General features: G+C 41.0%; 1 protein-coding gene across 1 annotated transcript; it reads left to right on the top strand.

Moving 5' to 3' along the window:
• Positions 1–14,634: 14,634 nt before the first annotated feature.
• On the top strand, positions 14,635–15,719 carry LOC132605060 (LOB domain-containing protein 33-like). The gene is made up of 2 exons (XM_060318358.1): positions 14,635–14,943; positions 15,226–15,719. The coding sequence occupies exons 1-2, from the start codon at positions 14,668–14,670 to the stop codon at positions 15,577–15,579; spliced, it is 630 nt and encodes a 209-aa protein (XP_060174341.1). The 5' UTR covers positions 14,635–14,667; the 3' UTR covers positions 15,580–15,719.
• The last annotated feature ends 7,498 nt before the right edge of the window (positions 15,720–23,217 follow it).

Below are 23,217 nucleotides of genomic sequence, written 5' to 3'. Positions count from 1 at the left end.
TCGGTAGGCAAGTAATAAAATTTGGATTCTTAAAGGCTTGAATTTGACAATTGGTAAACATGACCATTTGTAGATTTTGGACGAAATTGGAAGTGAAGCTAAGCGAGCATAAGGCAAAATCGAGGTATGTAAAGCTTACCCCTTCATTCTTAGGCATGTTTTGAACATAATAGGCTCGGCCGCGAGCCTTAGATACGACTCCGTTCCTCGGAATTCGAGATGGAAATCCGCCCCAATTCCTTCAGTGAGATTGAATCATTTTCCTTATAACTTGTCTTCAAAGTGAGCTTTAAGTATGCAACCTTCCTAAACGGAGTCGGAATACTTCCAAATGATTATGGACGACCTCATAAGGACTACTATCTGTAATTTACGTACGTCTCCTCGGGTTGGCCCGAGGTGGGCCCTCAAGGCCCGATACTTTCTGTATAACTTTAACTACTTTGTTTCTGTCCGACTTTCTCAGACAACATCTGGACTATTATTCTGATCATGATATGACTACTTTTTATATAAATTTTACAAAATGTCTTTGACATCTGAAAATCTGATTCTGGTAATAATCCGTCGTGGCTTCCCAAGCAGGATATAGGCGCATATTATGAACGCTATCCGAATACCCTGATTTGACTCGCCATTTGGCCTACTTCAGTTTGATTGAGTCGGTATAACGATCAGTATGTATGTGGATTCTCATTAATCTGTTCGTGGATGTCTCAATGCTTCCTTTCACCGGATCCCGGGCCGGTTTATATCGTGCGGATGGGCCGCCGAGTCCCTTGTCGGGGGCCGGGTCCCATGTATGAATTCCGAAGTATGATGTGTCCGGTTCCGGGGTACTATGGTATATGTCGTTCCCGGCTACCGTGTATATGTTACGAAGTATGATGTGTCCGGTTTCCCGGCGTGTGATCTGTCCCCGGGGTTACCGTGGTTATGATATGATGTGTTATGTGACGGAGATGTTCGAAGATATGAAATCTTCTGAAATATGATATGTTGTGGCGCCAGAGGCAGGAGTGGCGACCACGTTCCTGTGCCCTATTATGATTCTGTCTGTCTGATTGGATTCTGATTTTGTCTGTCTGATATGGATTCTGATTCCGCCTGTCCGTATGGATTGTGATTCTGCCCGTCTGTCTGGACCATAATTCTGTCCGTCCGTTTGATTTATGGTTCTGTCCGTTATACGTCTGTGCTTCCGGTTCATGCTATGATTATGTTTGTTATGTTTCTGCTTTACATACTCGGTACATTTTTCGTACTGACCCCCGGTTCTTCGGGGGCTGCGCTACATGCCCGCAGGTACAGACGCACCTGAAGATACGCCGCCAGTCTAGGGCTCAGATACTGCTATTTTGAAGAGCTCCTTTGGTCCGGAGCGTGTACTTTTGGTATATACCTTCTGTCTTATGTATATTCTGTATGTATGGCAACTCCGGGTACGGCGGGGCCCTGTCCCGTCATATGACTCTGTAAGTCTGTTAGAGGCCTGTAGATATGTTTGTGGGTTAGGGTCTTTCTGTATGGATGTATGTATATGTTGTGTTTGGGGCGACCCCATTCGCCGCGGCGGCCGGTCCGCATATGTTTATATGTTGCTTTGTTGGCCGGTGTGGCCTTTGTTGGTATTTTCTGTGCGCAGGGTTATTTTGGATAGTCTGTAAAACAAAGGAAACTCTGCCAAAATTTTTCTGGAAATTATCTAAATTTGAAATATAGCCTTGACGGCTTCTGCTTTATACTTGAATGCGTTTGATAACAGTTGAGATAGCATTGGATATATGTGTTTGGGTGCCCAGATCGGGTACTAGTCACGGCCCACGGGGTTGGGTCGTGACAGAAGTGGTATCAGAGCGGTTAGTCCTTGGAATGTCTACAGGCCGTGTCTAGTAGAGTCTTGTTTATCGGTGTGTTGTGCACCACATCTATAAACAGGAGGCTACAGGACATCTAGGATGTTACCCTTCTTTGGATCTTAGATCGTGCGATAGAACTGTATTAGTAGGATGATCCCCTCCTGACGATTTGTTATGTTTTCAGCGATGCCTCCGAAGAAGGCAACAGCCTCCCAGAGGGGCAAGTCTACAGCGGCAGGTGAGGCCAGCCGAGCTCTGGTGACTACTAGGGCTCGTGCCCAGATTGAGCCAAATGTTGTGCCTTCGACGGCTAGTTCTGTTACGCCACCAGTACCGGAGGGATTTGGAGCAGCCACAGCTGCAGCACAGGGGGTGGCTCCACCGCCAGCTCCAGCAGCACCAGTACCTATACCTCCAGCCCCCCTAGTCAGGGGCGGAGCACAGGGCCATGCGATATGCGGTTCAGTTATTGACCACACTGATGATAGAGCAGGTTCGCAGGCATGGGTTTGGGGGTGGTCGTGCGGACAGATACGAAAGCTCCAGGGCTCGTGAGTTCTTGACATGTAATCCTCCAGAATTCTCCGGGACAAAACCCGAAGAGGACCCCCAGGAGTTTATTAGAAAGATGGAGAGCACGATACGGTTGATTAAGGCGTCGCCGACTGAGTCCGTTGAATTGGCCTCGTATCGGTATATGAGGTAGCGGCGAACTGGTATGAGTCCTGGCAGCTATCCAGGGGTGACGATGCTGCCCCAGCAGTATGGGTCGAGTTTACTAAGGCCTTTCTTGATCATTTTCTACCTCCAGAGCTACGGAGAGCCAGGGTTGATCGATTCTTGCATCTGAAACAGAACGGTAGGAGTGTTCGAGAGTATAGCCTAGAGTTCGACTCGTTGGCTAGTTATGCACCCGCTATAGTAGCCGAGATGGCCGATAGGGTGCACCGGTATGTGATGGGGCTAGACCCTTATTTGATCGATGGTTGCCTGGCGGTGGCTTCTCAGCCAGGGATGCATATTGCCCGGGTGCAGGCGCACGCCCAGGGCATGGAGGACCGGCGTAGGGAACGTCGGCCTGATAGGGGCCATGACGGGAGCCGGCCTAAGAGAGCCAGATCGGCCGGGTACTCAGGGGGATTTCAGAGTGAGTTTTCTCAGCGGCAGGTTAACAGGTATTCGTCCCAGCCAGCATACAGTACGCCCCCACAGTTCTCGGGACAGAACTCCATGGCTTCGAGTTCGCAAGTAAATAGGATTTTCAGTCAGATGGGGCCATCCATACCTCGGTGCCTTTATTGCAGGAGGCGTCACCCTGGTGAGTGTTATCGTGCCACTGGTGCCGTCTTTTCTTGTGGCCAACAAGGCCATACGATGAGAGAGTGTCCGTATAAGGGTGGTCCAGGTGGTTCAGCCCAACTTACCGGGTCAGTTGCTGGCTCGTCTTCTCCTTCGGCAGCCATACGCCCCACAGGGCGGGGAGCACCAGCACCAGCGCCAGCACCAGCGAGTCGTGGCCGAGGTCGAGGCGCAGGTTCTGGTTACAGCGGTCCTTCGAACCGCGTATTTGCTTTGACCGGCCGGCAGGACCCAGGAGCGTCTTCAAGCGCACACCCAGGTATGTTAGTGATCTTTTCTTGAGGGATATGTGTATGAATGGGTATATACTTTATCATATTACGTGATTTTCTTCTTCTGGGTATTAATAAGAGCAAGGTAATTGTTAACCTGATAGACATTGAAAATTCGGAAGGGCGATATGGTAATTGTATGGTTTAGCCCGGGGTGGGACCCACTCTGAGAATTTTCCGAAAATTTATTAAGACCCCGATCTGCCCTGAATTATGTGACAAAGGTCGTGCGGGGGCTGTCGACGCAATTATACTAGCCCTAACGCATCAGAACGCATGAAAGTTTTGAGGTTAAGCGTGCTAAGGCCATAGCAATTCTGGGATGGGTGACCCCCTGGGAAGGATACAAAAAAAAATAAAAAATCACAAGTATAAGTATGGTATATAAATGGAAATTTGGGGTAACCTAAAGGAAAAAAGAAGGTGTGGAATGGCTAGTGCCCTTACAGGAGTCGCCCAGACCGAGGCAGACTGAATGGGCGAAAGGAAGAAGCGTAATACCGCTCGGGAAATTGAGCGAATTTGAATGACGGTCGGAGACGTTCGCAAATAAGATATTAGTAAATGTATAGGTATGTGTATGATTTTCATTTGGTGATCATATGGATCAAGAGCCGAGTCCCGGCGACTGATGTTGTGATAGACGAAAGGTTTTACTAAACCGAATACGCGAAACGAAGCGGAGGTGAGGACACGAATGTTGTCAAAGAATAGAAAAACCCCAATTACCTTACAACTTAGTCTAGTGCGACGATATCTGAACAAGAAAATGAGCATGGCTAGTAGGAAAGATGAAGGATAAGAGATGTGATTAAGCAAAACTTTCGAAAGAATCGATAAGCGACACGTAAGCCGACTTGTACGACAATCTGACGAACAAGTTTGTGAATGAGTGAACAGATTTCGACGAGATAATCTGTGGTATAATTGTCAGGGTGAACAATGAAATGTCAACAAAAGGGAAATTTTCGTAAATCACTGGAGCCTTAATAGGAGTGATATGATTTTAATCAAAACTCTATCTGTTATACTTTTGCACCTCTGACTTTGATGAGGTTCTGCCTATTACGCCTCTGTACTTCTAGATCCGATTACGCTTCTGTCTGATATGCCTCTGTATGATTGACTCTAGATACGAATCTGTCTGATGCACCTCTGTACGTTTGATTCTAATTACGAATCTGTCTGGTACATCTCTGTACGTCTAACTCTGATCGTGGATCTGTCTGATATAATTCTATACGTCTGACTCCGACTACGAATCTGTCCGACATAGTGTAGTACATCTATCTCTGATTATGGATCTGTCCGATATGCTTTTGTGCGTCTGGCTCTAGTTATGAACCTGTTTGATGTAACGTGAAATTATGATAACGTTGTAAGGAACCGAGAAGTGTGACAAGAGGTGAAAGATGTTGATGGCAATCGTAACGTTGAAAGGAATTTTGAAGGAAAGAAAGGAACCTCCCCGAAGTGTCACGAGACCCCCTAAGGTCAATCGAACATTCGAGGACGAATGTTCTAAAGGGGGCGAGAATGTTATATCCTGCATTTTCGAACGTCGAATTATTTGTAAGCTGAGGTGGGGCCCACACATCAAGATTTTTTTGGGACATGTGAAAAGTTATATGAATCGTATATGTAAAGTTAAACACAACCCGTGAAGGGCCCTGGGGCCAAATCAAAGTGGAAGCCCTCCAAACGAATATTTAAAAAAAAATGTTTTCGGATGACCTGACTTGGAGGGGAAAGCCGGCATTATAAGTTTGGAATTTGGGAAAACGCCCAGAAATAAAAGTTGTAGATAATTGAAATAGCTTTCCAACGGTAGGTCGTGGACTCCCAGGCGACGTCGGTACAAGGAGATATGGACGTTTTAAGGTCGAAAGGTCAAGCTGGGCAGTGAAATGGGCCCAACCAGATTCCAATTCGGGTCAGGCCCATTACCCACGCTTTTAATAGAAAAAATTCAGTTTCTCTCCCTCATTTTTAGATCAAGAAACCTGGAAAACTCTAGAGAAAAAGAGAGGAGAGCCTAGAGAAAAAAAAAATCAAATTTTGACCAAAATCGGAGCCCCGAATCCCGAAGCCCATGAAGAGAAAAGTGTTCTACGTCGCGTTGCCTTCGATTTGAGCTACAAATCAACTAAAAATAAGAGGGTGGACGTGGTGGCTGTGCACTTAAGGTATGAATAAGGTTTTTTTTTTTATTGTTAACAAGTTTATTTAGAGTTTTAACGGATTAGAACGAAGAAATAACGTGATAAATTCGTTTGTTGGTATGGCTGAATTGTAGAATGGGGTTTGAAGAAAATTTTGGATGAAAACAAATGTATTTAACTTGTAGAATGTGGAGGATATTGTTATTGATGTTGTTAGTGTTAATTTTGACCTCTTTGCGAAATTATTAAATAGTTATATCGCGAATTGGTTGGTTGGGAAAATTTGGAAAATAATGTGCGGGCTGTTTTACGGCATATGTTGGTATGGATTTGGAAGTGTGAAGTCGAAATGAGGATTATTGCATTATGTCGTAAAGTAGACTAATTGCGTATATTGTGAATTATGAAAATTGTTGATGTTGTTGTTGGGTTGTTGTTAGTTGTGTTGAGCCGAATTGAATCTCGGGGAGGCTATATGTATAGGGGAAATGCTGCCGAAATTTCGGTAGGCAAGTAATAAAATTTGGATTCTTAAAGGCTTGAATTTGACAATTGGTAAACATGACCATTTGTAGATTTTGGACGAAATTGGAAGTGAAGTTAAGCCAGCATAAGGCGCAATCGAGGTATGTAAAGCTTACCCCTTCATTCGTAGGCATGTTTTGAACATAATAGGCTCGGCCGCGAGCCTTAGATACGACTCCGTTCCTCGGAATTCGAGATGGAAATCCGCCCCAATTCCTTCAGTGAGATTGAATCATTTTCCTTATAACTTGTCTTCAAAGTGAGCTTTAAGTATGCAACCTTCCTAAACGGAGTCGGAATACTTCCAAATGATTATGGACGACCTCATAAGGACTACTATCTGTAATTTACGTACGTCTCCTCGGGTTGGCCCGAGGTGGGCCCTCAAGGCCCGATACTTTCTGTATAACTTTAACTACTTTGTTTCTGTCCGACTTTCTCAGACAACATCTGGACTATTATTCTGATCATGATATGACTACTTTTTATATAAATTTTACAAAATGTCTTTGACATCTGAAAATCTGATTCTGGTAATAATCCGTCGTGCCTTCCCAAGCAGGATATAGGCGCATATTATGAACACTATCCGAATACCCTGATTTGACTCGCCATTTGGCCTACTTCAGTTTGATTGAGTCGGTATAACGATCTGTATGTATGTGGATTCTCATTAATCTGTTCGTGGATGTCTCAATGCTTCCTTTCACTGGATCCCGGGCCGGTTTATATCGTGCGGATGGGCCGCCGAGTCCCTTGTCGGGGGCCGGGTCCCATGTATGAATTCCGAAGTATGATGTGTCCGGTTCCGGGGTACTGTAGTATATGTCGTTCCCGGTTACCGTGTATATGTTACGAAGTATGATGTGTCCGGTTTCCCGGCGTGTGATCTGTCCCCGGGGTTACCGTGGTTATGATATGATGTGTTATGTGACGGAGATGTTCGAAGATATGAAATCTTCTGAAATATGATATGTTGTGGCGCCAGAGGCAGGAGTGGCGACCACGTTCCTGTGCCCTATTATGATTCTGTCTGTCTGATTGGATTCTGATTTTGTCTGTCTGATATGGATTCTGATTCCGCCTGTCCGTATGGATTGTGATTCTGCCCGTCTGTCTGGACCATAATTCTGTCCGTCCGTTTGATTTATGGTTCTGTCCGTTATACGTCTGTGCTTCCGGTTCATGCTATGATTATGTTTGTTATGTTTCTGCTTTACATACTCGGTACATTTTTCGTACTGACCCCCGGTTCTTCGGGGGCTGCGCTACATGCCCGCAGGTACAGACGCACCTGAAGATACGCCGCCAGTCTAGGGCTCAGATACTGCTATTTTGAAGAGCTCCTTTGGTCCGGAGCGTGTACTTTTGGTATATACCTTCTGTCTTCTGTATATTCTGTATGTATGGCAACTCCGGGTACGGCGGGGCCCTGTCCCGTCATATGACTCTGTAAGTCTGTTAGAGGCCTGTAGATATGTTTGTGGGTTAGGGTCTTTCTGTATGGATGTGTGTATATGTTGTGTTTGGGGCGACCCCATTCGCCGCGGCGGCCGGTCCGCATATGTTTATATGTTGCTTTGTTGGCCGGTGTGGCCTTTGTTGGTATTTTCTGTGCGCAGGGTTATTTTGGATAGTCTGTAAAACAAAGGAAACTCTGCCAAAAATTTTCTGGAAATTATCTAAATTTGAAATATAGCCTTGACGGCTTCTGCTTTATACTTGAATGCGTTTGATAACAGTTGAGATAGCATTGGATATATGTGTTTGGGTGCCCAGATCGGGTACTAGTCACGGCCCACGGGGTTGGGTCGTGACATGACCGAAGAGGATTGTAAGAAAATGGCGGAGGTTAGCGAATCCTGCCTTTTCAATGAGGCTTAACATGCTTTGAACTGGGTACATCTTGTTCCCTTTATTTTTACGCCTAACTTTTCTTTTTTTGTCATATCCTAACAATTGCTCTTCTTCCTTTATTATGTCTCTGTGCTCCATCACACAAGCTTCCACCGACTTAGGATGGGGGTGGACCGTCTCAAGGCGGATCTCGAGAAGAAAACTCAGGATGAGGATGCGCTCAGGGATCTTTACAGGCAGAAATTGGAGTATATCTCGAGCCTTCCCGACCCCTCCGTCCTTCAGTCAGATTTGGCAGCGGCCCGAAAAGAGGCTGCCGAGGCAAAATAGGAGCATGATCGATTAGCAAAGAAGGTAAGGGCTTTCGAGGTTCATAATAAACAGTTAACAGCCGGTGCTAATGTTACTCCTCTCAGGCCCGGTCTTATGTGACCTAGATCGACCAACTTCGGGCAGAACTAGACGAGATCAAACCTGAGCTCGATGTCTTTAAAAAAAAGGTGATTGGTGCTGTCACCAAGCGGGATGATCTCAAGGAGCAACTCCGTGTGATGTCTGAGCAAGCTGTCGAACTTCGGTCAAGTATAGGTACAACTACTCATTAGGTACAATTGCTCATTAGCCTTTGGTGTGTGTAGCAAGGGTGGGCTCGATAAGTACTTCTTGAGTTCCACAAAGGCCTTCTGGCAGTCGGAGGTCCAGGCGAAGTCTGTCTTTTTCTTTAGCAATGAGAAGAACCGATGGCTTTTGTTCGAGGATTTGGAAATGAATCGGCTCAGGTCGGCTATGCGTCCGATCAACCTTTGCACCCCTTTGATGTTTTTTACTACGGTGATATGTTCAATTGCCTTTATCTTGTCCGGGTTGATCTCAATCCCCTGATTCGATACCATGAATTTGAGAAACTTACCCGAACCGACGCCGAAGGCACACTTTTTCGGGTTCAGCTTCAAGTTGTACTTTCTTAATATGTCGAAAATTTCTTGCAAATACTTTAAATGGTCCTCTGCTCGCAGGGACTTAACAACCATGTCATCTATATAAACTTCCATTGATTTTCCTATTTGGTGTTCGAACATGCGGTTGACTAGCCACTGATAGGTAGCACTGGCATTTTTCAAACCGAAAGGCATTACATTATAGCAATATGTGCCAAACCTAGTCACGAAAGAGGTTTTTTCTCGGTCCCCCGGGTCCATCTGTATTTGATTGTACCCAGAGTAGGCATCGAGGAAACTCAGTGTGTCATGACTAGCCGTAGCGTCAATCATACGATCGATGTTGGGCAAAGGAAATGAATACTTCGGGCAAGCCTTATTTAAATCTTTATAGTCTATGCACATTCTAAATTTGTTTCCTTTTTTAGGCACCACGACAACATTAGCTAACCATTCCGGGTATTTAACCTCTTGAATAGATCCTATTTTAAGGTCTTTGGATACCTCATCTTTGATGAACGCATGCTTGACCTCGGGTTGTGGCCTTCGCTTTTGTTTGACTGGATAGGAAACTTGGGTCTAGACTCAACTTGTGTGTTGTCACTTCTGGTGGGATACCTGTCATATCTAAATGGGACCAGGCAAAACATCCAGAGTTATTTTTAAGAAATTCAATAATTTTTTTCCTGAGATCGGGGGTTAACCCCGTGCCCAGGTATACCTTCCTGTCCGGCAGATGAACGAACAATATGACTTGCTCGAGTTCTTCGACAATGGATTTAGTGGCATCTGAATCATCGGGCGCCACAAAGGACCTCGAAACTCTGAAATCTAGCTCTTCATTCGGTGTGTTCCTATCCCGATCTTTCGAGGACCTCGGGATCGGAATCTATGATTGCTATTTGGCACTTTCCCCTTCGTTCCATTCCGGTATCTTTGCCATCGTAACAACTTTTTTGACCTTGAACATCTCCTTTGCGGCCTGTTGCTCACCATGAACGGTTTTGATCCCTTCTGAGGTCGGAAACTTCAACGCCTGATGCAGAGTTGAGGGGATCGCTTTCATGAGATGAGTCCATGGTCTTCCCAACAATGCATTACATCTCATATCTCCCTCTATCACATAAAATTTGGTATGCTATGTAGTTCCGGCCGTGTTGATCGGAAAGGTGATCTCGCCCTTTATCATTTCACAGGCCATGTTGAACCCGTTAAGGACTCGGACTGCTAGTACCATCTGATCTAGTAGTCCCAGCTGCTCGATGACTCTCCATCGGAAGATATTAGCCGAGCTACCTGGATCAATCAGTACATTTAATTCTAAATTTATTAACAAGGACAGATATTACTAGTGAGTCGTTGTGAGGCTGAACGATGCCCTCCATGTCCTCGTCATTGAACGAGATAGGACCATCGAGTCATAATTCCGAATACGCTTTTCTCTCGTTATGGAAACTTTGGTGCATTTCATTACAGGCCCCTGGGGAATGTCCGTTCCTCCCATGATTATGTGGATCACTTGCTGAGGCTCTTTCGGCCTATCCTGCTTGTTAGCATCCACGTTCTTGAAGTGAGTTTTGGCTCGTCCACTTAAGAACTCTCGAAGGTGGCCTAAATTAAATAGACGAGCTACCTCCTCTCTTAACTGTCGGCAATCTTCGGTTCGATGACCGTGGGTGTGATGGTATTTACAGATCAGGCTCTTATCCCATTTTTTAGGGTCAAATTGGATCAACATTGGGTACCTTGTTTCCCGGTTGCAGATAACAGCCATTGCTATGGTCGCTACATCGACGCAAAAATTATATTCGGATAATCTTGGGACCTCTTTGTTCCCCGAGGATCTATTGGCAACATTTCTGTTCATCAGTCCACTATTATTTGGGCCTCGATCGCTCCTCCTATCATTCTTGCTCGGTTCGCTGTTGTGCCCGTTACCCCTTTGATCAGGTGGATAAGGTTGATATCTGACGGTCTCGACTCTCGATCTGTTGTTCTCCTCGATCGATCATTCCCTTTACTAGGGAAACATGATACCGAGGAGGCTCTCAAAATCTTATCATTTTCGACCATGGTCTTCGATTGATACCTATTGTGTACATCAGCCCAAGCGATTGCTGGGTACTCTACCAGATTTTTCTTTAGCTCCATAGATGTAACCGAGCTTCTTAAGTTGAGCCCCTGAGTAAAAGCCTGAACGGCCCAATCATCAGTGACCAGAGGTAAGTCTATACGCTCCATTTGAAATTGGGCCACAAACTTACGGAGGGTTTCATCATCTCGCTGCTTAACGTTGAACAAATCTGATTTACGGGTTTTGACCTTAATGGCTCCGGTATGAGCTTTGACGAAAGCATCCGCAAGCATGACAAATGAGTCAATCGAATGTTCAGGCAAGTTGTGATACCATATCATAATTCCCTTGGACAGGGTTTCCCCGAACTTCTTAAGCAATACTAACTCCCTCTCATCCTCGGCGAGATCATTGCCTTTAATAACACATGTGTATGCAGTCACGTGCTTGTTTGGGTCGGTAGTCTCATTATACTTTGGGATATCGGGCATACAAAACCTCTTCGGGATCGGCTTCAGCGCAGCGCTTGGCAGAAAGGGCATTTGGACGAATTTTTTCGAATCCGGTCCCTTTAACACCGGGGGTGCCCTAGGAATTTGGTCAGCCCTTATGTTATAGTTCTCCACCTTCTTATCGGTCGCCTCTATCTTGTTTTCCTCGAATTCTACTCGTTTTGTCAGCTCTTCGAGTATTCTTATCAGCTCAACATTTTGTCCGAGATTGTTCCCGTTTTTTCCAGCAATGTGCCTTTCTTCGGTTTCCTCGGTCTGCTCGGATGGAGCAGCGTCGGGTGCTTGATTTTGATTTTGCAGTTGTGCTATAACCTCCTGATGGGCTTGCAACTGTGCCATAGCCATGTCCAACTAGTTCCGGAGCTGTTGTAGCGTGGCTCCATTATCCCCACCGAGGGGCACGTCGCCTATTGATGATCCGATCTGGTTAGGATTGACTGGGGGTACGTTGTTATTAGGTAGCCCATTGTTGTTTCCCTCGTGGTGGCTTGATTCAGTGTGAAAGTTGATAGAATGAGAGTCTGACATGTCAGGTAAACCTGAAATCAAACTTCAAAGAACAAGTATAAAATATCGAGTGTTAGCAGAACTCGTACTAAATCACCACTATTATCCTAGGCCCCACGGTGGGCGCCAAACTGTTTACCCTTAAAATGGATAACAATTGAATTCGTATGTGGTGCTAAGGATATGTGGTTTAATTCAACACGACATTAGATTATACGAAAAACAAAGAAGTAAAATGAAATATATAGATCTTACCGCGATGAATGTTGACCGGCCTCGGGTACTGAGAACCGAGATCAATCCCCTATGCCGGGATGTTGAACAGTGAGTAACAATGGGAAACTTAGAAAAGATGAATGAACTTTGATGATTATATTGCCTGCTTAGTACACGGTATATCTCTATGATAGGAAAAACTGACTTAAAATAAATGAGTGCCTCCTCTTTATATAGTAGAGGAGTCCTAACCCTAGTACAATTCTAAAAAAGGAATAGAATCTACTGATAGCTGTTTAACGTAATCGGTGCCGAAATATCTAGCTGATGGCGGATATTTCGGTCTTCTGGTCATGGTGCCTAACCGCCTTTTGATTTCGCTTTAACGCCTCGTTCCAAGTCGAGCTTCGATACCGAGTCTGGTAAGGTCGGTCTAATCTTGACCGACCATAACTTGAATGCCGGGAAACCGAGGATATCCATATCCTCGGTTTTACCCGTATACAGAAGTATCTGACGAAAGAACATAAATGGTCTAGCAGTAGAGTTGTTCAATTCCAGGGTACATACTTTGGTTCCATTCCAAGTTGCTACATTTTTTTTTAACATAACCGACGGAATCGGTCGGTTTTTAACCGACGGACTCCGCCGGTTTTGGAAAAGCGACGCGACCTAAACCGATTTCACCGAAAAACAGAAGCAGTCCGTCGGTTTTGGCCGTCGATTTTGGGCAGTTTTTTAGTAGTGTGTGTAGATCCAAAAATGCCCTTATTAGTTTTCTAATTATGCTCAGTTAAGTTTTGTATGAAATAAGGGGATTTTTACCCGATTAAGTAATGACAGGAGCATGGTTGGGCTTCAACACATTTCAGGATATGCCATCATAAGCAGAGGAAGATTTTGAACATTGACAAAGCACAAAATCCAAACTTTTGATTCAAAACTTTCAAGAGGAGAGAACTTGACCGAAGAAATAGATTCTGATACATATCACATTAATCTAAGATCTTATTTTAGACTTTAGATTAATGTTCAACAACATTCAAAAGCCTTTAATGTAATTCTACAAGAATAAACTCCTTAAAACCTGGACTGATTTCTGTCCAAATAATTGTATTACTATCTAATGATTTGCTATCCAATTAGTGGTATAACAACAATGTTTAACCTATGAGAAGGAGATCAGTAGAAAGTTAAGCTCAGTTTTACAATAGACATGTTATCAAGATCACAAAATATATACCAGTATTGAGGATCGGGAAATATATGCTTCAGAAGAAGCAGGTTAGCATGAACTCATAGTTCTCTATCCAGGGATATTCTACATGAACTAAAATCATAGAAGCATAAGAAAGCTCCAATATCTATCTTTCTGGTTAAATAATTTTCAAAGGTTTTGATTCCATAACTCTTGGTGAGCGATGATAGCATCAAAGCAAAGTAGGATGACTTTGTTGAAGATTTAGTCTAGTTTTGAGATTAAGTTTCCCCAATCCTCAGTCTATTGAAGACATGCTGTCTTTCAATAGGCTTGTTTTTGTTGCTTTCTTTTAGAGTTTAACTTAATTTTATTTCCTTTTGTCTGCTTTTTGCATTTTATAATTGATTTTAGACGTCTTTATTTATCTATCACTATTTACATCCTGCTATGTGGTTTTTGATTAAAAAAAATAGTGTAATTGAGCCAAACTATTAACGATTTTTTTTTATTAATTTCGCATACGGCCATGTTTTACCCTATTGCCTTCCACTTTTGATCACATATCATGTGCAGCCAATATCTTTTGGTCTTCTTCTTTTTATTTTTTATTTTTTAAGCAAATCCTTTTTTTTTATTTTTTTATTTAATTTCTTTTTTACAATTGATAAGCTCGTATGCTTAAAAAAAAAGTGTTAATGCAACTTTTTTTTTCCTCCTGTGTTTTTTCAACAAGGAAATGGAGTCAAGAAAGAAGGCCACATAGATACTAGCGAAAAGGAAGATAACAGATAAATGGAGTCAAATCAATGAAATAAGAACACCACGTACTTTGTCCAAATTATAAAATTGGAGTAATTACTTTATGCCGTTTCTAGGGAATAATATTTCCTTTATAGAGCAAAAAAATATGGAAACTAGATCCTCCAAACAAATGTCACATTACTAGAAATAGAGCTCTATTAAAAGACACCAATAAGGAAAGCTTACCCAATTTGTGAATGACATTGTTAGGCACGATGGGGACCTAATTAAAAGTGGTATTTGCTTTTAACCAAAAGGGAAGAATGTCCCTTCAATGATCACTAAAAAAACACCTGAGCCTTTTAGGAGGTGATTATAAAAGAGTGTTAGTTGGATATGCTCAGCAGGAAAGGCAAATTAAAGAGAGAATAAAAGTGAAAAGAAATGGCAGGTCCTTCTTCATGCGGAGCATGCAAGTTCTTGAGAAGACGATGCTCCAACGAATGCATTTTCGCGCCTTACTTTTGTTATGAAGAGGCAGCTAATCATTTCGCCGCTGTTCACAAGGTGTTTGGAGCAAGCAACGTTTCAAAGCTACTGTTTCACCTCCCCATGCACTGCCGCGGTGAAGCTGCTATGACCATTTCATATGAAGCCTTGGCTAGGATGCACGATCCTATTTATGGCTGCGTTGGTCACATTTTTGCACTCCAGCACCAGGTTTCATATACCACAATATTTAGTTGTGTCTCAAGTTTACGTACAAAAAATTCCCTTAACTTCCTTTCTTAAACATGTCATACTTATGTGCAACGACTATACGAGAGCAAGTCCGTAAGTGTAAAATGAGAAGTTTAAATTTAAAGTATTTTAAGCATAAAAAGTACTCATTCTTTTTAGGACAACATAAAAGAATAGTACTCCATTCCCTCGAGCACAGATGTTATTACGTCTAAAGATTTTCATGATTCCTTATGAATGCAGAAACTTACCTTATTGCAGGTAGCTAGCCTCATTGAGGAGATTGAAATTATGGAGAACCAAATAGCCACCTGTCCAGCTGAAGTGCCCATGCAGAACAACATTCATACGTTACAATATTCCTTGGAATGCAATAACATGAACTTGGAAAATAACCATGTGAATCATAGTATCACATCGCCATCAGATGTCATTGATACATTAGCGAATGAAGCTTTCGGTACCCACATGATGAATCCAGAGCTTCCAGAGATAAATGGATTTTCCATTCCCTTCTTTGATTTTGATTTAGATATCTCAGACAGAGTCTTTGAAGGGCCAGGCCCAATTCATCAATCTCCACTTGCTATCTTTAGTGACTGGGAACAATTTTAGCTGAAGAAAGTCAAGGTTTTCCTCGAAGGGGGCTTGTTTTGACATCAAAAGGAAACTCTATCCTGCACTCATGCATTGATATGTTTTATGTTGTATATATAACGATGTTCGTTCTAATATATCCTAGACAAATTTTGGATTGTTGGTTGTTATGTGGGAGATTCAAAATTAAATGTGACTTCTAGAAAAGACACCCACAACAGTTGTAATTCATCACAAACGGAAACATCTCACTACTAGAAATAGAGGTTTTTTTACAACGACATTCAGTGAAAAATTTGTGATATAAAACATGAGTTTCTCACCTCATTTCTACCAAACCAGCTTATTGAAAAAACGCATGATGGAAAACAGATTCACATTGAAACGCTGGAAAACTTCATAATTTTTCCGTGTAAAAAGAATCTATGTAGGTTTTTTCCACCAATATTCAGTGGGAAGCCACTGAATATTTTTCAATGAGAAATCAGTGGTAAAATAGAGACTTTTTTTTTGTAGTGTCTGTTCACGGAAAGATGTACTGGTTATGCGTCACCATCTATAAGTAGCTATATTGATTTATGTGAATTATGATGATTAGTAGCACTTGTGAAGAATGTGCTTAGACCCAACTTATGCTAACTTGTGACAATCAAAATAAAGGGTACTATAGTTATAGGATGGAACAAGTGAAGAACAAGGTATACTATATGTTCGTTGTCGTAGCAAATCTGGTGGGATTTTTTTTTTTTTTTTTGGGTAAACATTATCTTTTTATTCAATCAAAAATGTTCAATACAAAACAAGTAATTGCTGACCAACTACTCCTCCTAGATGAATAAAGCCTATACACACAGAGCTAGCCAGAAATAAGAAATTACATCAAAATCCTAACTACAAAAGCTATGGAAATGAATTCAATGATGGATGGCTATGCCAGCTGGGAATAATATTGCCTCTAGTGTGTATATTGTTAAGCCGCTCGGTTGCGTCGTAGCAGAACCTATGGTTTCATAGTCGAGTATGCCCTTGGAATTGAGACTCTTGTCCGAGTTTTGGAGATAGAAAGTGTCTTACCCCGTGTACAAAGGTACCAACAGGTATTCCTGGTATTTTACCGAGTTAGAAGTTGAATGAATCGAATCGACGCGATCTGAGCTGAATTTGAGAAAATCAGCAGACACCAGTAATGATCGACGGACCGTCGTTGTGCAGCGTCGACAGGGTTCCGCAGCCTTGCATCTGCAGGCGCAGGTCGACGGAGCAAGTCGATGGACCGTCGACGTGTCGACGGGCCGTCGACCCACTCGTCGAACCGGACTGATGTAGCTTTTTAATTTTCAAGTATAAATATGTGGTTCACGACCTTATTTCTCATTTTCCTCCTTTCTAAATCAGAGAAACCCTAATATTTTCTCTCCCAATATTTTCCATCATTATTAGTGGAGAGTTGGTAAGGTCCGAGCCCCGTGGACCCGTGCTTGTCAAGAAGAAGGTAGTTTCTAGGGTTTCTTCAAGTTGTGAAGCTTAGGGAGTTGGAGTTGAAATTGATCTTTGGAATCTTAGACCCCTCAAGGTATGCAAATGATTTCTACCCTTATATTTAAGTTGATTACCGAGAGATTTAGTGATTTTAAGTAAAGAGAGGATGCTTACGGAAGCGGTAAGTTGATGAAGGGTAATATAGTGATTTGGGGTTATTTTAAGAGATGATTGGAAATGGATTCAAGTATATTTTGATATGTATATGTGTTGTCATTGTGTTGTGGGTATTGTGGTTGATGTTAGATTGAATGGGAAGTCGAAGGGTTGTTGAGCTTACAAGGGGAATGTTGTCCATAATTCGTTAAGCTCTATATGTACTTAAAGATGGTTAGTAAGCGAGGCAAATAGTCTAAATAAGGCCTATGTTTTCTTAATTGTAGACTTGCAAGTTTGAGAGGTAGAAGTTGGATGATTAGATATACTACAAGGTATGTTAAGGCTATCCTTTCTTTCCTTTGGCATGATCCTATGATATGAGCCAACAAGCGAGTAAGCGAGCATCCATATTACTTTACTCTTAGAAGCATTAGATGTACTTCAGTCTTTGATGTCATCCATATTACTTTACTCTTAGAAGCATTAGATGTACTTCAGTCTTTGATGTCCATGTACCTCGTTTATGAGTGTTCCTTCTGTTCATGGGTCCAGTCTTATGTAGCCAGTCCTATGGATATAGTTTACTCATGCATTACATTTATTATATATTTAGGTACATTGACCTGTGACCAGAAGGCGTTATATACGCGAATATAAATATATGCGGAGTACGAGAAGAAATATAGGTGTTATACACACATTACCACCATGATGATGATATGAGGATCAGGCTGCACGTACCGCAACAATGTATATGATGATGGCAGCAGAGAGGCCAATATGATATAAAAAGAGAAACAGGCGTTATACACGCACGCACGCGCGCGCACGCACACACACACACACACACACACACACACGCATGCATATTATGCGCCCACAGTGGCATTGTCAGTTACACAGATTTATGCAGATACTGTTACACCTCGAAAATTCCGGATTTGTTGTCTTGTGAATGGACAAACGTGAGCTAAGGCGATTATGAAATACCTACGATATTAAGGGAAGTATTAGATAGCTTAAAGTGCGCACCATAAGATTTCAAAGTTGTAGGAATATGTGAAATCTAGTTTGTTGAAGGAAGTGAAATGTAAGTCGTGTTCGAAGAGGTTTTCGCTATAGTTGAGCTAACATTTATTTGGTAATGTCTTGAGGGGCTGTTATAGGGCCTATTGTATGGTTAATGAAGTAATATATAAGTGCCAAGAAGGTTCCACGAGGATTGGAAGTCAAACGAATCAACGAGAGAATGTTTCGGATAACTGTGAGTTATACGACCACTTATACAGTCCGCATAACATTATACGGTCCGTATAAGGGGGGTCCGTATAACATGACCTTTACAGAAAGGGATATTTTCATGGTAGTGTTATACGGTCCATTTATACGGACCGTATAATATTATACAGACCGTATAAATTGACCGTATAAGTCCATCGGGCAGCTTTTTAATTTTTGTATAAATAGACGACCCTTGTTCTTTTATTTCATTTCCCACATTTCCACAAGTCTTGAGAGCTCCAAAACCCTTCTCCAAGCATATTCCACTCCAACCCAAGAGAAAACAAAGATCAAGAAGCAAGAATCAAGGTATCCATGTGTTAGAAGTCTTGCTAGGGTTAGTAAATAACAAGAAATTCTTGGTCATTGAAGCTAGGATTTTCTCACAAGTTGATAACTTGCTCTAAATCCCATTCTTATGAGATAAAAGGTTAGTTTTCATGCTTACTTGATGTTATCATGAATGCTTGGTGGTTGAATAACTTGGGTAAAAGAAGAAAGTAGAAAATGAGGTCTAAATGTAGGTTTAATGATGTTTTTGAGTAGTTGGCTAACTTAAGTTGTGATTCTTAGTATGATATGGATATAATCTTATTATGGATCACCATTATTACCTTCCATAATAAGATTATATTCATATCATACTAAGAATCACAACTTAAGTTAGCTAACTACTCAAAAACATCATAAAACCTACATTTAGACCATTATGAAGGTGGAGAGCATTGGAAGAAGAGAAGGGCGTCATTTTCCCCATATCTCACGCCCTTGTCTCCTTCCAATGCTCTCCACCGTCATTTTCCATCTTCTGGGTAAGCCCTAGCTTCTCCTTTGATTCACTAATTTCTTTACCAGACTTTCTTAAATCCTTCTAAGAAGAACAGGGTTTTGGACCATTCTCAAATGATTCAGTTTTTTATTTGGAGTACCTTTTTATTAGAAATAAGCTAATAGTGGATTGCAAATGAGAGGTATTTACTTTTGTTGATAGGGTTCCAACTCTAGTAAACTTGCTAGTTTCTACTGCAGTTAATATTTTTGTTATTCATTTGGAAGTTAAGGACTCAGTATGAGCTCTAGTGCATTTGCTATTTGTCTATTTCATTTTCTAGATGTGAGTTAGTTATATTTATTCTTTTGCAGTTTTCTTCCCTTAATTAGGAGCTGCAAACCCAACTTCTCTGATGTAGTGCCTCTTTTAGTGTTTTCCTTTTTTCTGCCTAATATGTCTTGTTTCTCTATATGGCTGACAAATGAATTGAACTTGCATAGTTCAGAGAAACGTGTCTAACTTTTTTATCTTAATTAATTTAGTTTGTTGCTATATAAGTATTTCAATTATGTGTTGGTGAAAAAGAAAGCAACGTTATTAGAGATAAATCCTCTGGAGTTCGAGGATTGTAGAAACTCTCTGAATCAAGTTTAGAAACCTTCGGGTATTATTATCCGAAGAATGGTTTCCTCGATGAATGATATTAGTTTTGTGTCTTGCCCCTTTTTCATCAGCATCGTCGAATTTTGTTTTTGCTCTCTTTGTGCTTTTGTTTCCCCATTAGTAGATGTGCCCTCATTATTAGCATATCCAGTGGTGTAGCCGCATAGAGAGAATGATGCTCAGTTGAACACCCTTTATTGTAAAATTATAATGTGCATATAGGAAAAAATCATTTTTTATACATATGTACTAAATCTTGAACATCCTTAATGAAATTTCTAGCTTTGCCACACATATCCATTTCTAATTGTTCTATGTTTAGTTTAGGAGCATCATTATTAATCGTCATGTGCTTTGCCCGTTCAAATCTACATTTTTTGTTATCTATTGCTTTGCTCTTGGAACTTGAAGAAATATTACACCATGCTGCTATAAATTCTGCAAATTAGTACCATGCTGCTTCTGTTTAGGACCTGCAGTGCTTGTGTTTTGAATGTCTGCATTTTCCTTTTCTTGCACCTGATTCTTTGCATTCCTAGTTGCACTTGACACCAAACCAATGTGCTTCTGCAAATTAGTACTACAAGTAGTACCAAGCTGATGATTAATGCTACTACTCTCCTGAACTTGAACTTTAAGACTTGCATTATCTACAATAACCAAGCTACCTCCCTTACTGCTTGTATGATCTGCAGGTGGTTTGTTAAATTTCTGACTGCCTGCAGTTGTTTTGGATATTTCCACATATCTCAACAACTTTAGATGGAGATACAAAGTTGTTCTCCTCATTAGCAAGACCTGCAGGTATCTCATTTTGCTGTTGCAAGTTTGCTGAAGTTACTATCCTAATAGAAAAAACACAGGGAAGATGCATTAAAACCATTTCACAGGAACATAATTTTCTTTGACAAGTACCCACAAAAACAAAAACTTGATCTTTTTTGGTCAGGCAAAACTATACAAACTGCTCAGTGGTCTGATTTCTTTGCTTAAGCTATGGAAGATTGCATAGCATATAGATGATAAACTTCCAACTATAATGTATGATGTTTCTGTAACTTGGTTCATCTGTTCATGTTTTTTTGTTTTGTGCCTTAATGTAACTTCATTAAAAATTACATTCAACAGACTAGCTGACCCCATACTTTTCCTTTATTCCTTGTTTCTGCTATTTTACATGAATTTTTGTGAGTTTGGAATTATCACTTGATTTAGTGGTTTCTAGTGTTAATTTCCATAGAGTGGTCAAGGATTAATGCCCACTACCTCAACTGTGTAGCTTTGTTGGATTGTACAACTTTAACACCCTTGTGCTAACTATATAGAAAGTATGTAATATTAAGGTGGGATAAACAGGCAGTGTTACAGTTGTTTTTGCTGGGAAAAGATTCCTCATTTTGATTGTTTGGCTGGTTACTATTATTGTTGTCATTGTGGGAAGAATAAGGTCAAAAAAAGATACCTCATTTTGATTGTTTGGCTGGTTACTATTATTGTTGTTGTTATCCCCTCTCATTTTGCTATTGCAAGTTTTCTCTACACCAGATACAACTGAGACATTAGTAAATTCAACCAATTGTTTTTGTACATTAACACCAGCAGTACTATTTTTTGAAGTAGACAAACTAGATAAATTACCATTCAACTGCTTCTCAATACTTCCCTCCATCACTGGAACAAAAGTCACAACTGTAGCATCAACACCTACTGCATGATTTATAGGTGTTGCTATTTCTAAAGCAGTTGAATCTCCTGATGCTGCAACTAATTGATGCTGATCCTCAACTATATTAGTTTGCTATAGATCCACAACAAAGGTTGAAACAGATCCAGTTGGAGCAACATTTAGAGAAACAGTTTTTTCCACATCTTAATCAACCACCTCTTTATTGACTTCCTCATATATCACCTCCTCTTCATCATCATTAGGCTATCCTGAAGTAGAAGCATTTTTCCATTCTCCACATTAATTCCACCATTACTTTTAATTTGCTTCTTCCCCTAATTAGTTTGCCATTTGTCTAAATCCTTAACATTGCCAATAACTTTACCACTATCCAGTACCTTAATGACATGGTTCCTGAATCTATAATTTGCATACTTATAATTGGACTGCCTTGCATTATTTCTGCCTTTGACAGGCTCCTGCATATTATTTGAATTATCAACTTGCTTGCCCTTATCTTCAGTTGCATTATGTTTGCCCTTCATTGGTTCCTGCATTTTTTTTAATCTGCCACTTGCTTGCATTTATCTTCAGAAGTTGGGACTTGAGTTTCCTCATTTTTATTGACTTCTTCATCAGTTTCTTGTTCAGGAAACAGTTCTGGTGCTAAACTTGGTGCTAGATTTGTATTTAGCAGTAGAATTTTTTTTTGGTACTAATTTACTCTTAAAACTGATTTCTCCTGGCTTGGTTTTGTGTAATACTTAAAGTAAGAGCTCAAAGTAGTTTCATTGTGTGGTTATTGTTTAATTGAGGGAACTTATGCGACTGTACAATAGTATAAACTGTAACCTGTTGCTTTAACATGAATCTAGATTTCCTTGGTTCTTTAAAACAGTAACCTGTTACTGCTTCTTAGTATTTGCATTAGGATCATGTTGCACAATCTGGGTCTGCTTTTTTGAAGTATAAATTGCAAGTTGACAGAAGTAGCATGTGAAGCCTATTGCTGATTTTTAAAAACACTCTGCACCTCTTGAGTTTTCTTCTTTATATCTAAATTAGATTCAGGCAGAACATTCTGTTGTTTGCTGCAGCTTGAACATTCAGAGATTTCTCAATAATTTTTTCCACACCAGTTGTCTAGAATCCACAATCTCTGCAACAACCAGTTCATTCACAATATTAGTGCATCAATATTCCTTTTGTTATATCCCGTATTTTATATATTCGGATATTTCAAGGTGGTCGTGGTAGGTTAAGGTCAAGACTATGTTCCAAAATTATTTTAATATACAAGTTGTTTATTAATATGGAAATATTGAGAAAGTTTAAGGGTAAAGAGGAAAATTCACAAAATGGCTCATGGTAATATTGTGGAAGGCTAGGGGCAAAATGGGAAAGTCTTGAAAATTCTTGAAGAAGCCAAGTTGGGCGTGTGGCATATAAGTATATGTCCACATTTTTATTTAATAAGGCTAATTATAGATATATATATATGGACCAAGCTTGTTACATAAGCCAAGTGGTCATATTTGCTATTTTAAGAAAGTTCAAGAAAAATGGAGAAGGGGACCTGTGTCCACCTTGTATTGGTAGAAGCTATATATATATATACATATAATTGATGACAAAA

Source organism: Lycium barbarum, chromosome 8 (genome assembly GCF_019175385.1).
Source record: "Lycium barbarum isolate Lr01 chromosome 8, ASM1917538v2, whole genome shotgun sequence".
Taxonomy (NCBI): domain Eukaryota; kingdom Viridiplantae; phylum Streptophyta; class Magnoliopsida; order Solanales; family Solanaceae; genus Lycium; species Lycium barbarum.
The sequence above is the reverse complement of the archived record's forward strand: the minus strand, read 5'-3'. Positions and strand labels throughout refer to the sequence as shown.

Coding starts and splice junctions, on each gene's coding strand:
- LOC132605060 (XM_060318358.1), top strand. CDS start 14,668: ATGGCAGGTCCTTCTTCATGCGGAGCATGCAAGTTCTTGAGAAGACGA. Junction 14,944..15,225: donor TTTTTGCACTCCAGCACCAG/GTTTCATATACC, acceptor ACCTTATTGCAG/GTAGCTAGCCTCATTGAGGA.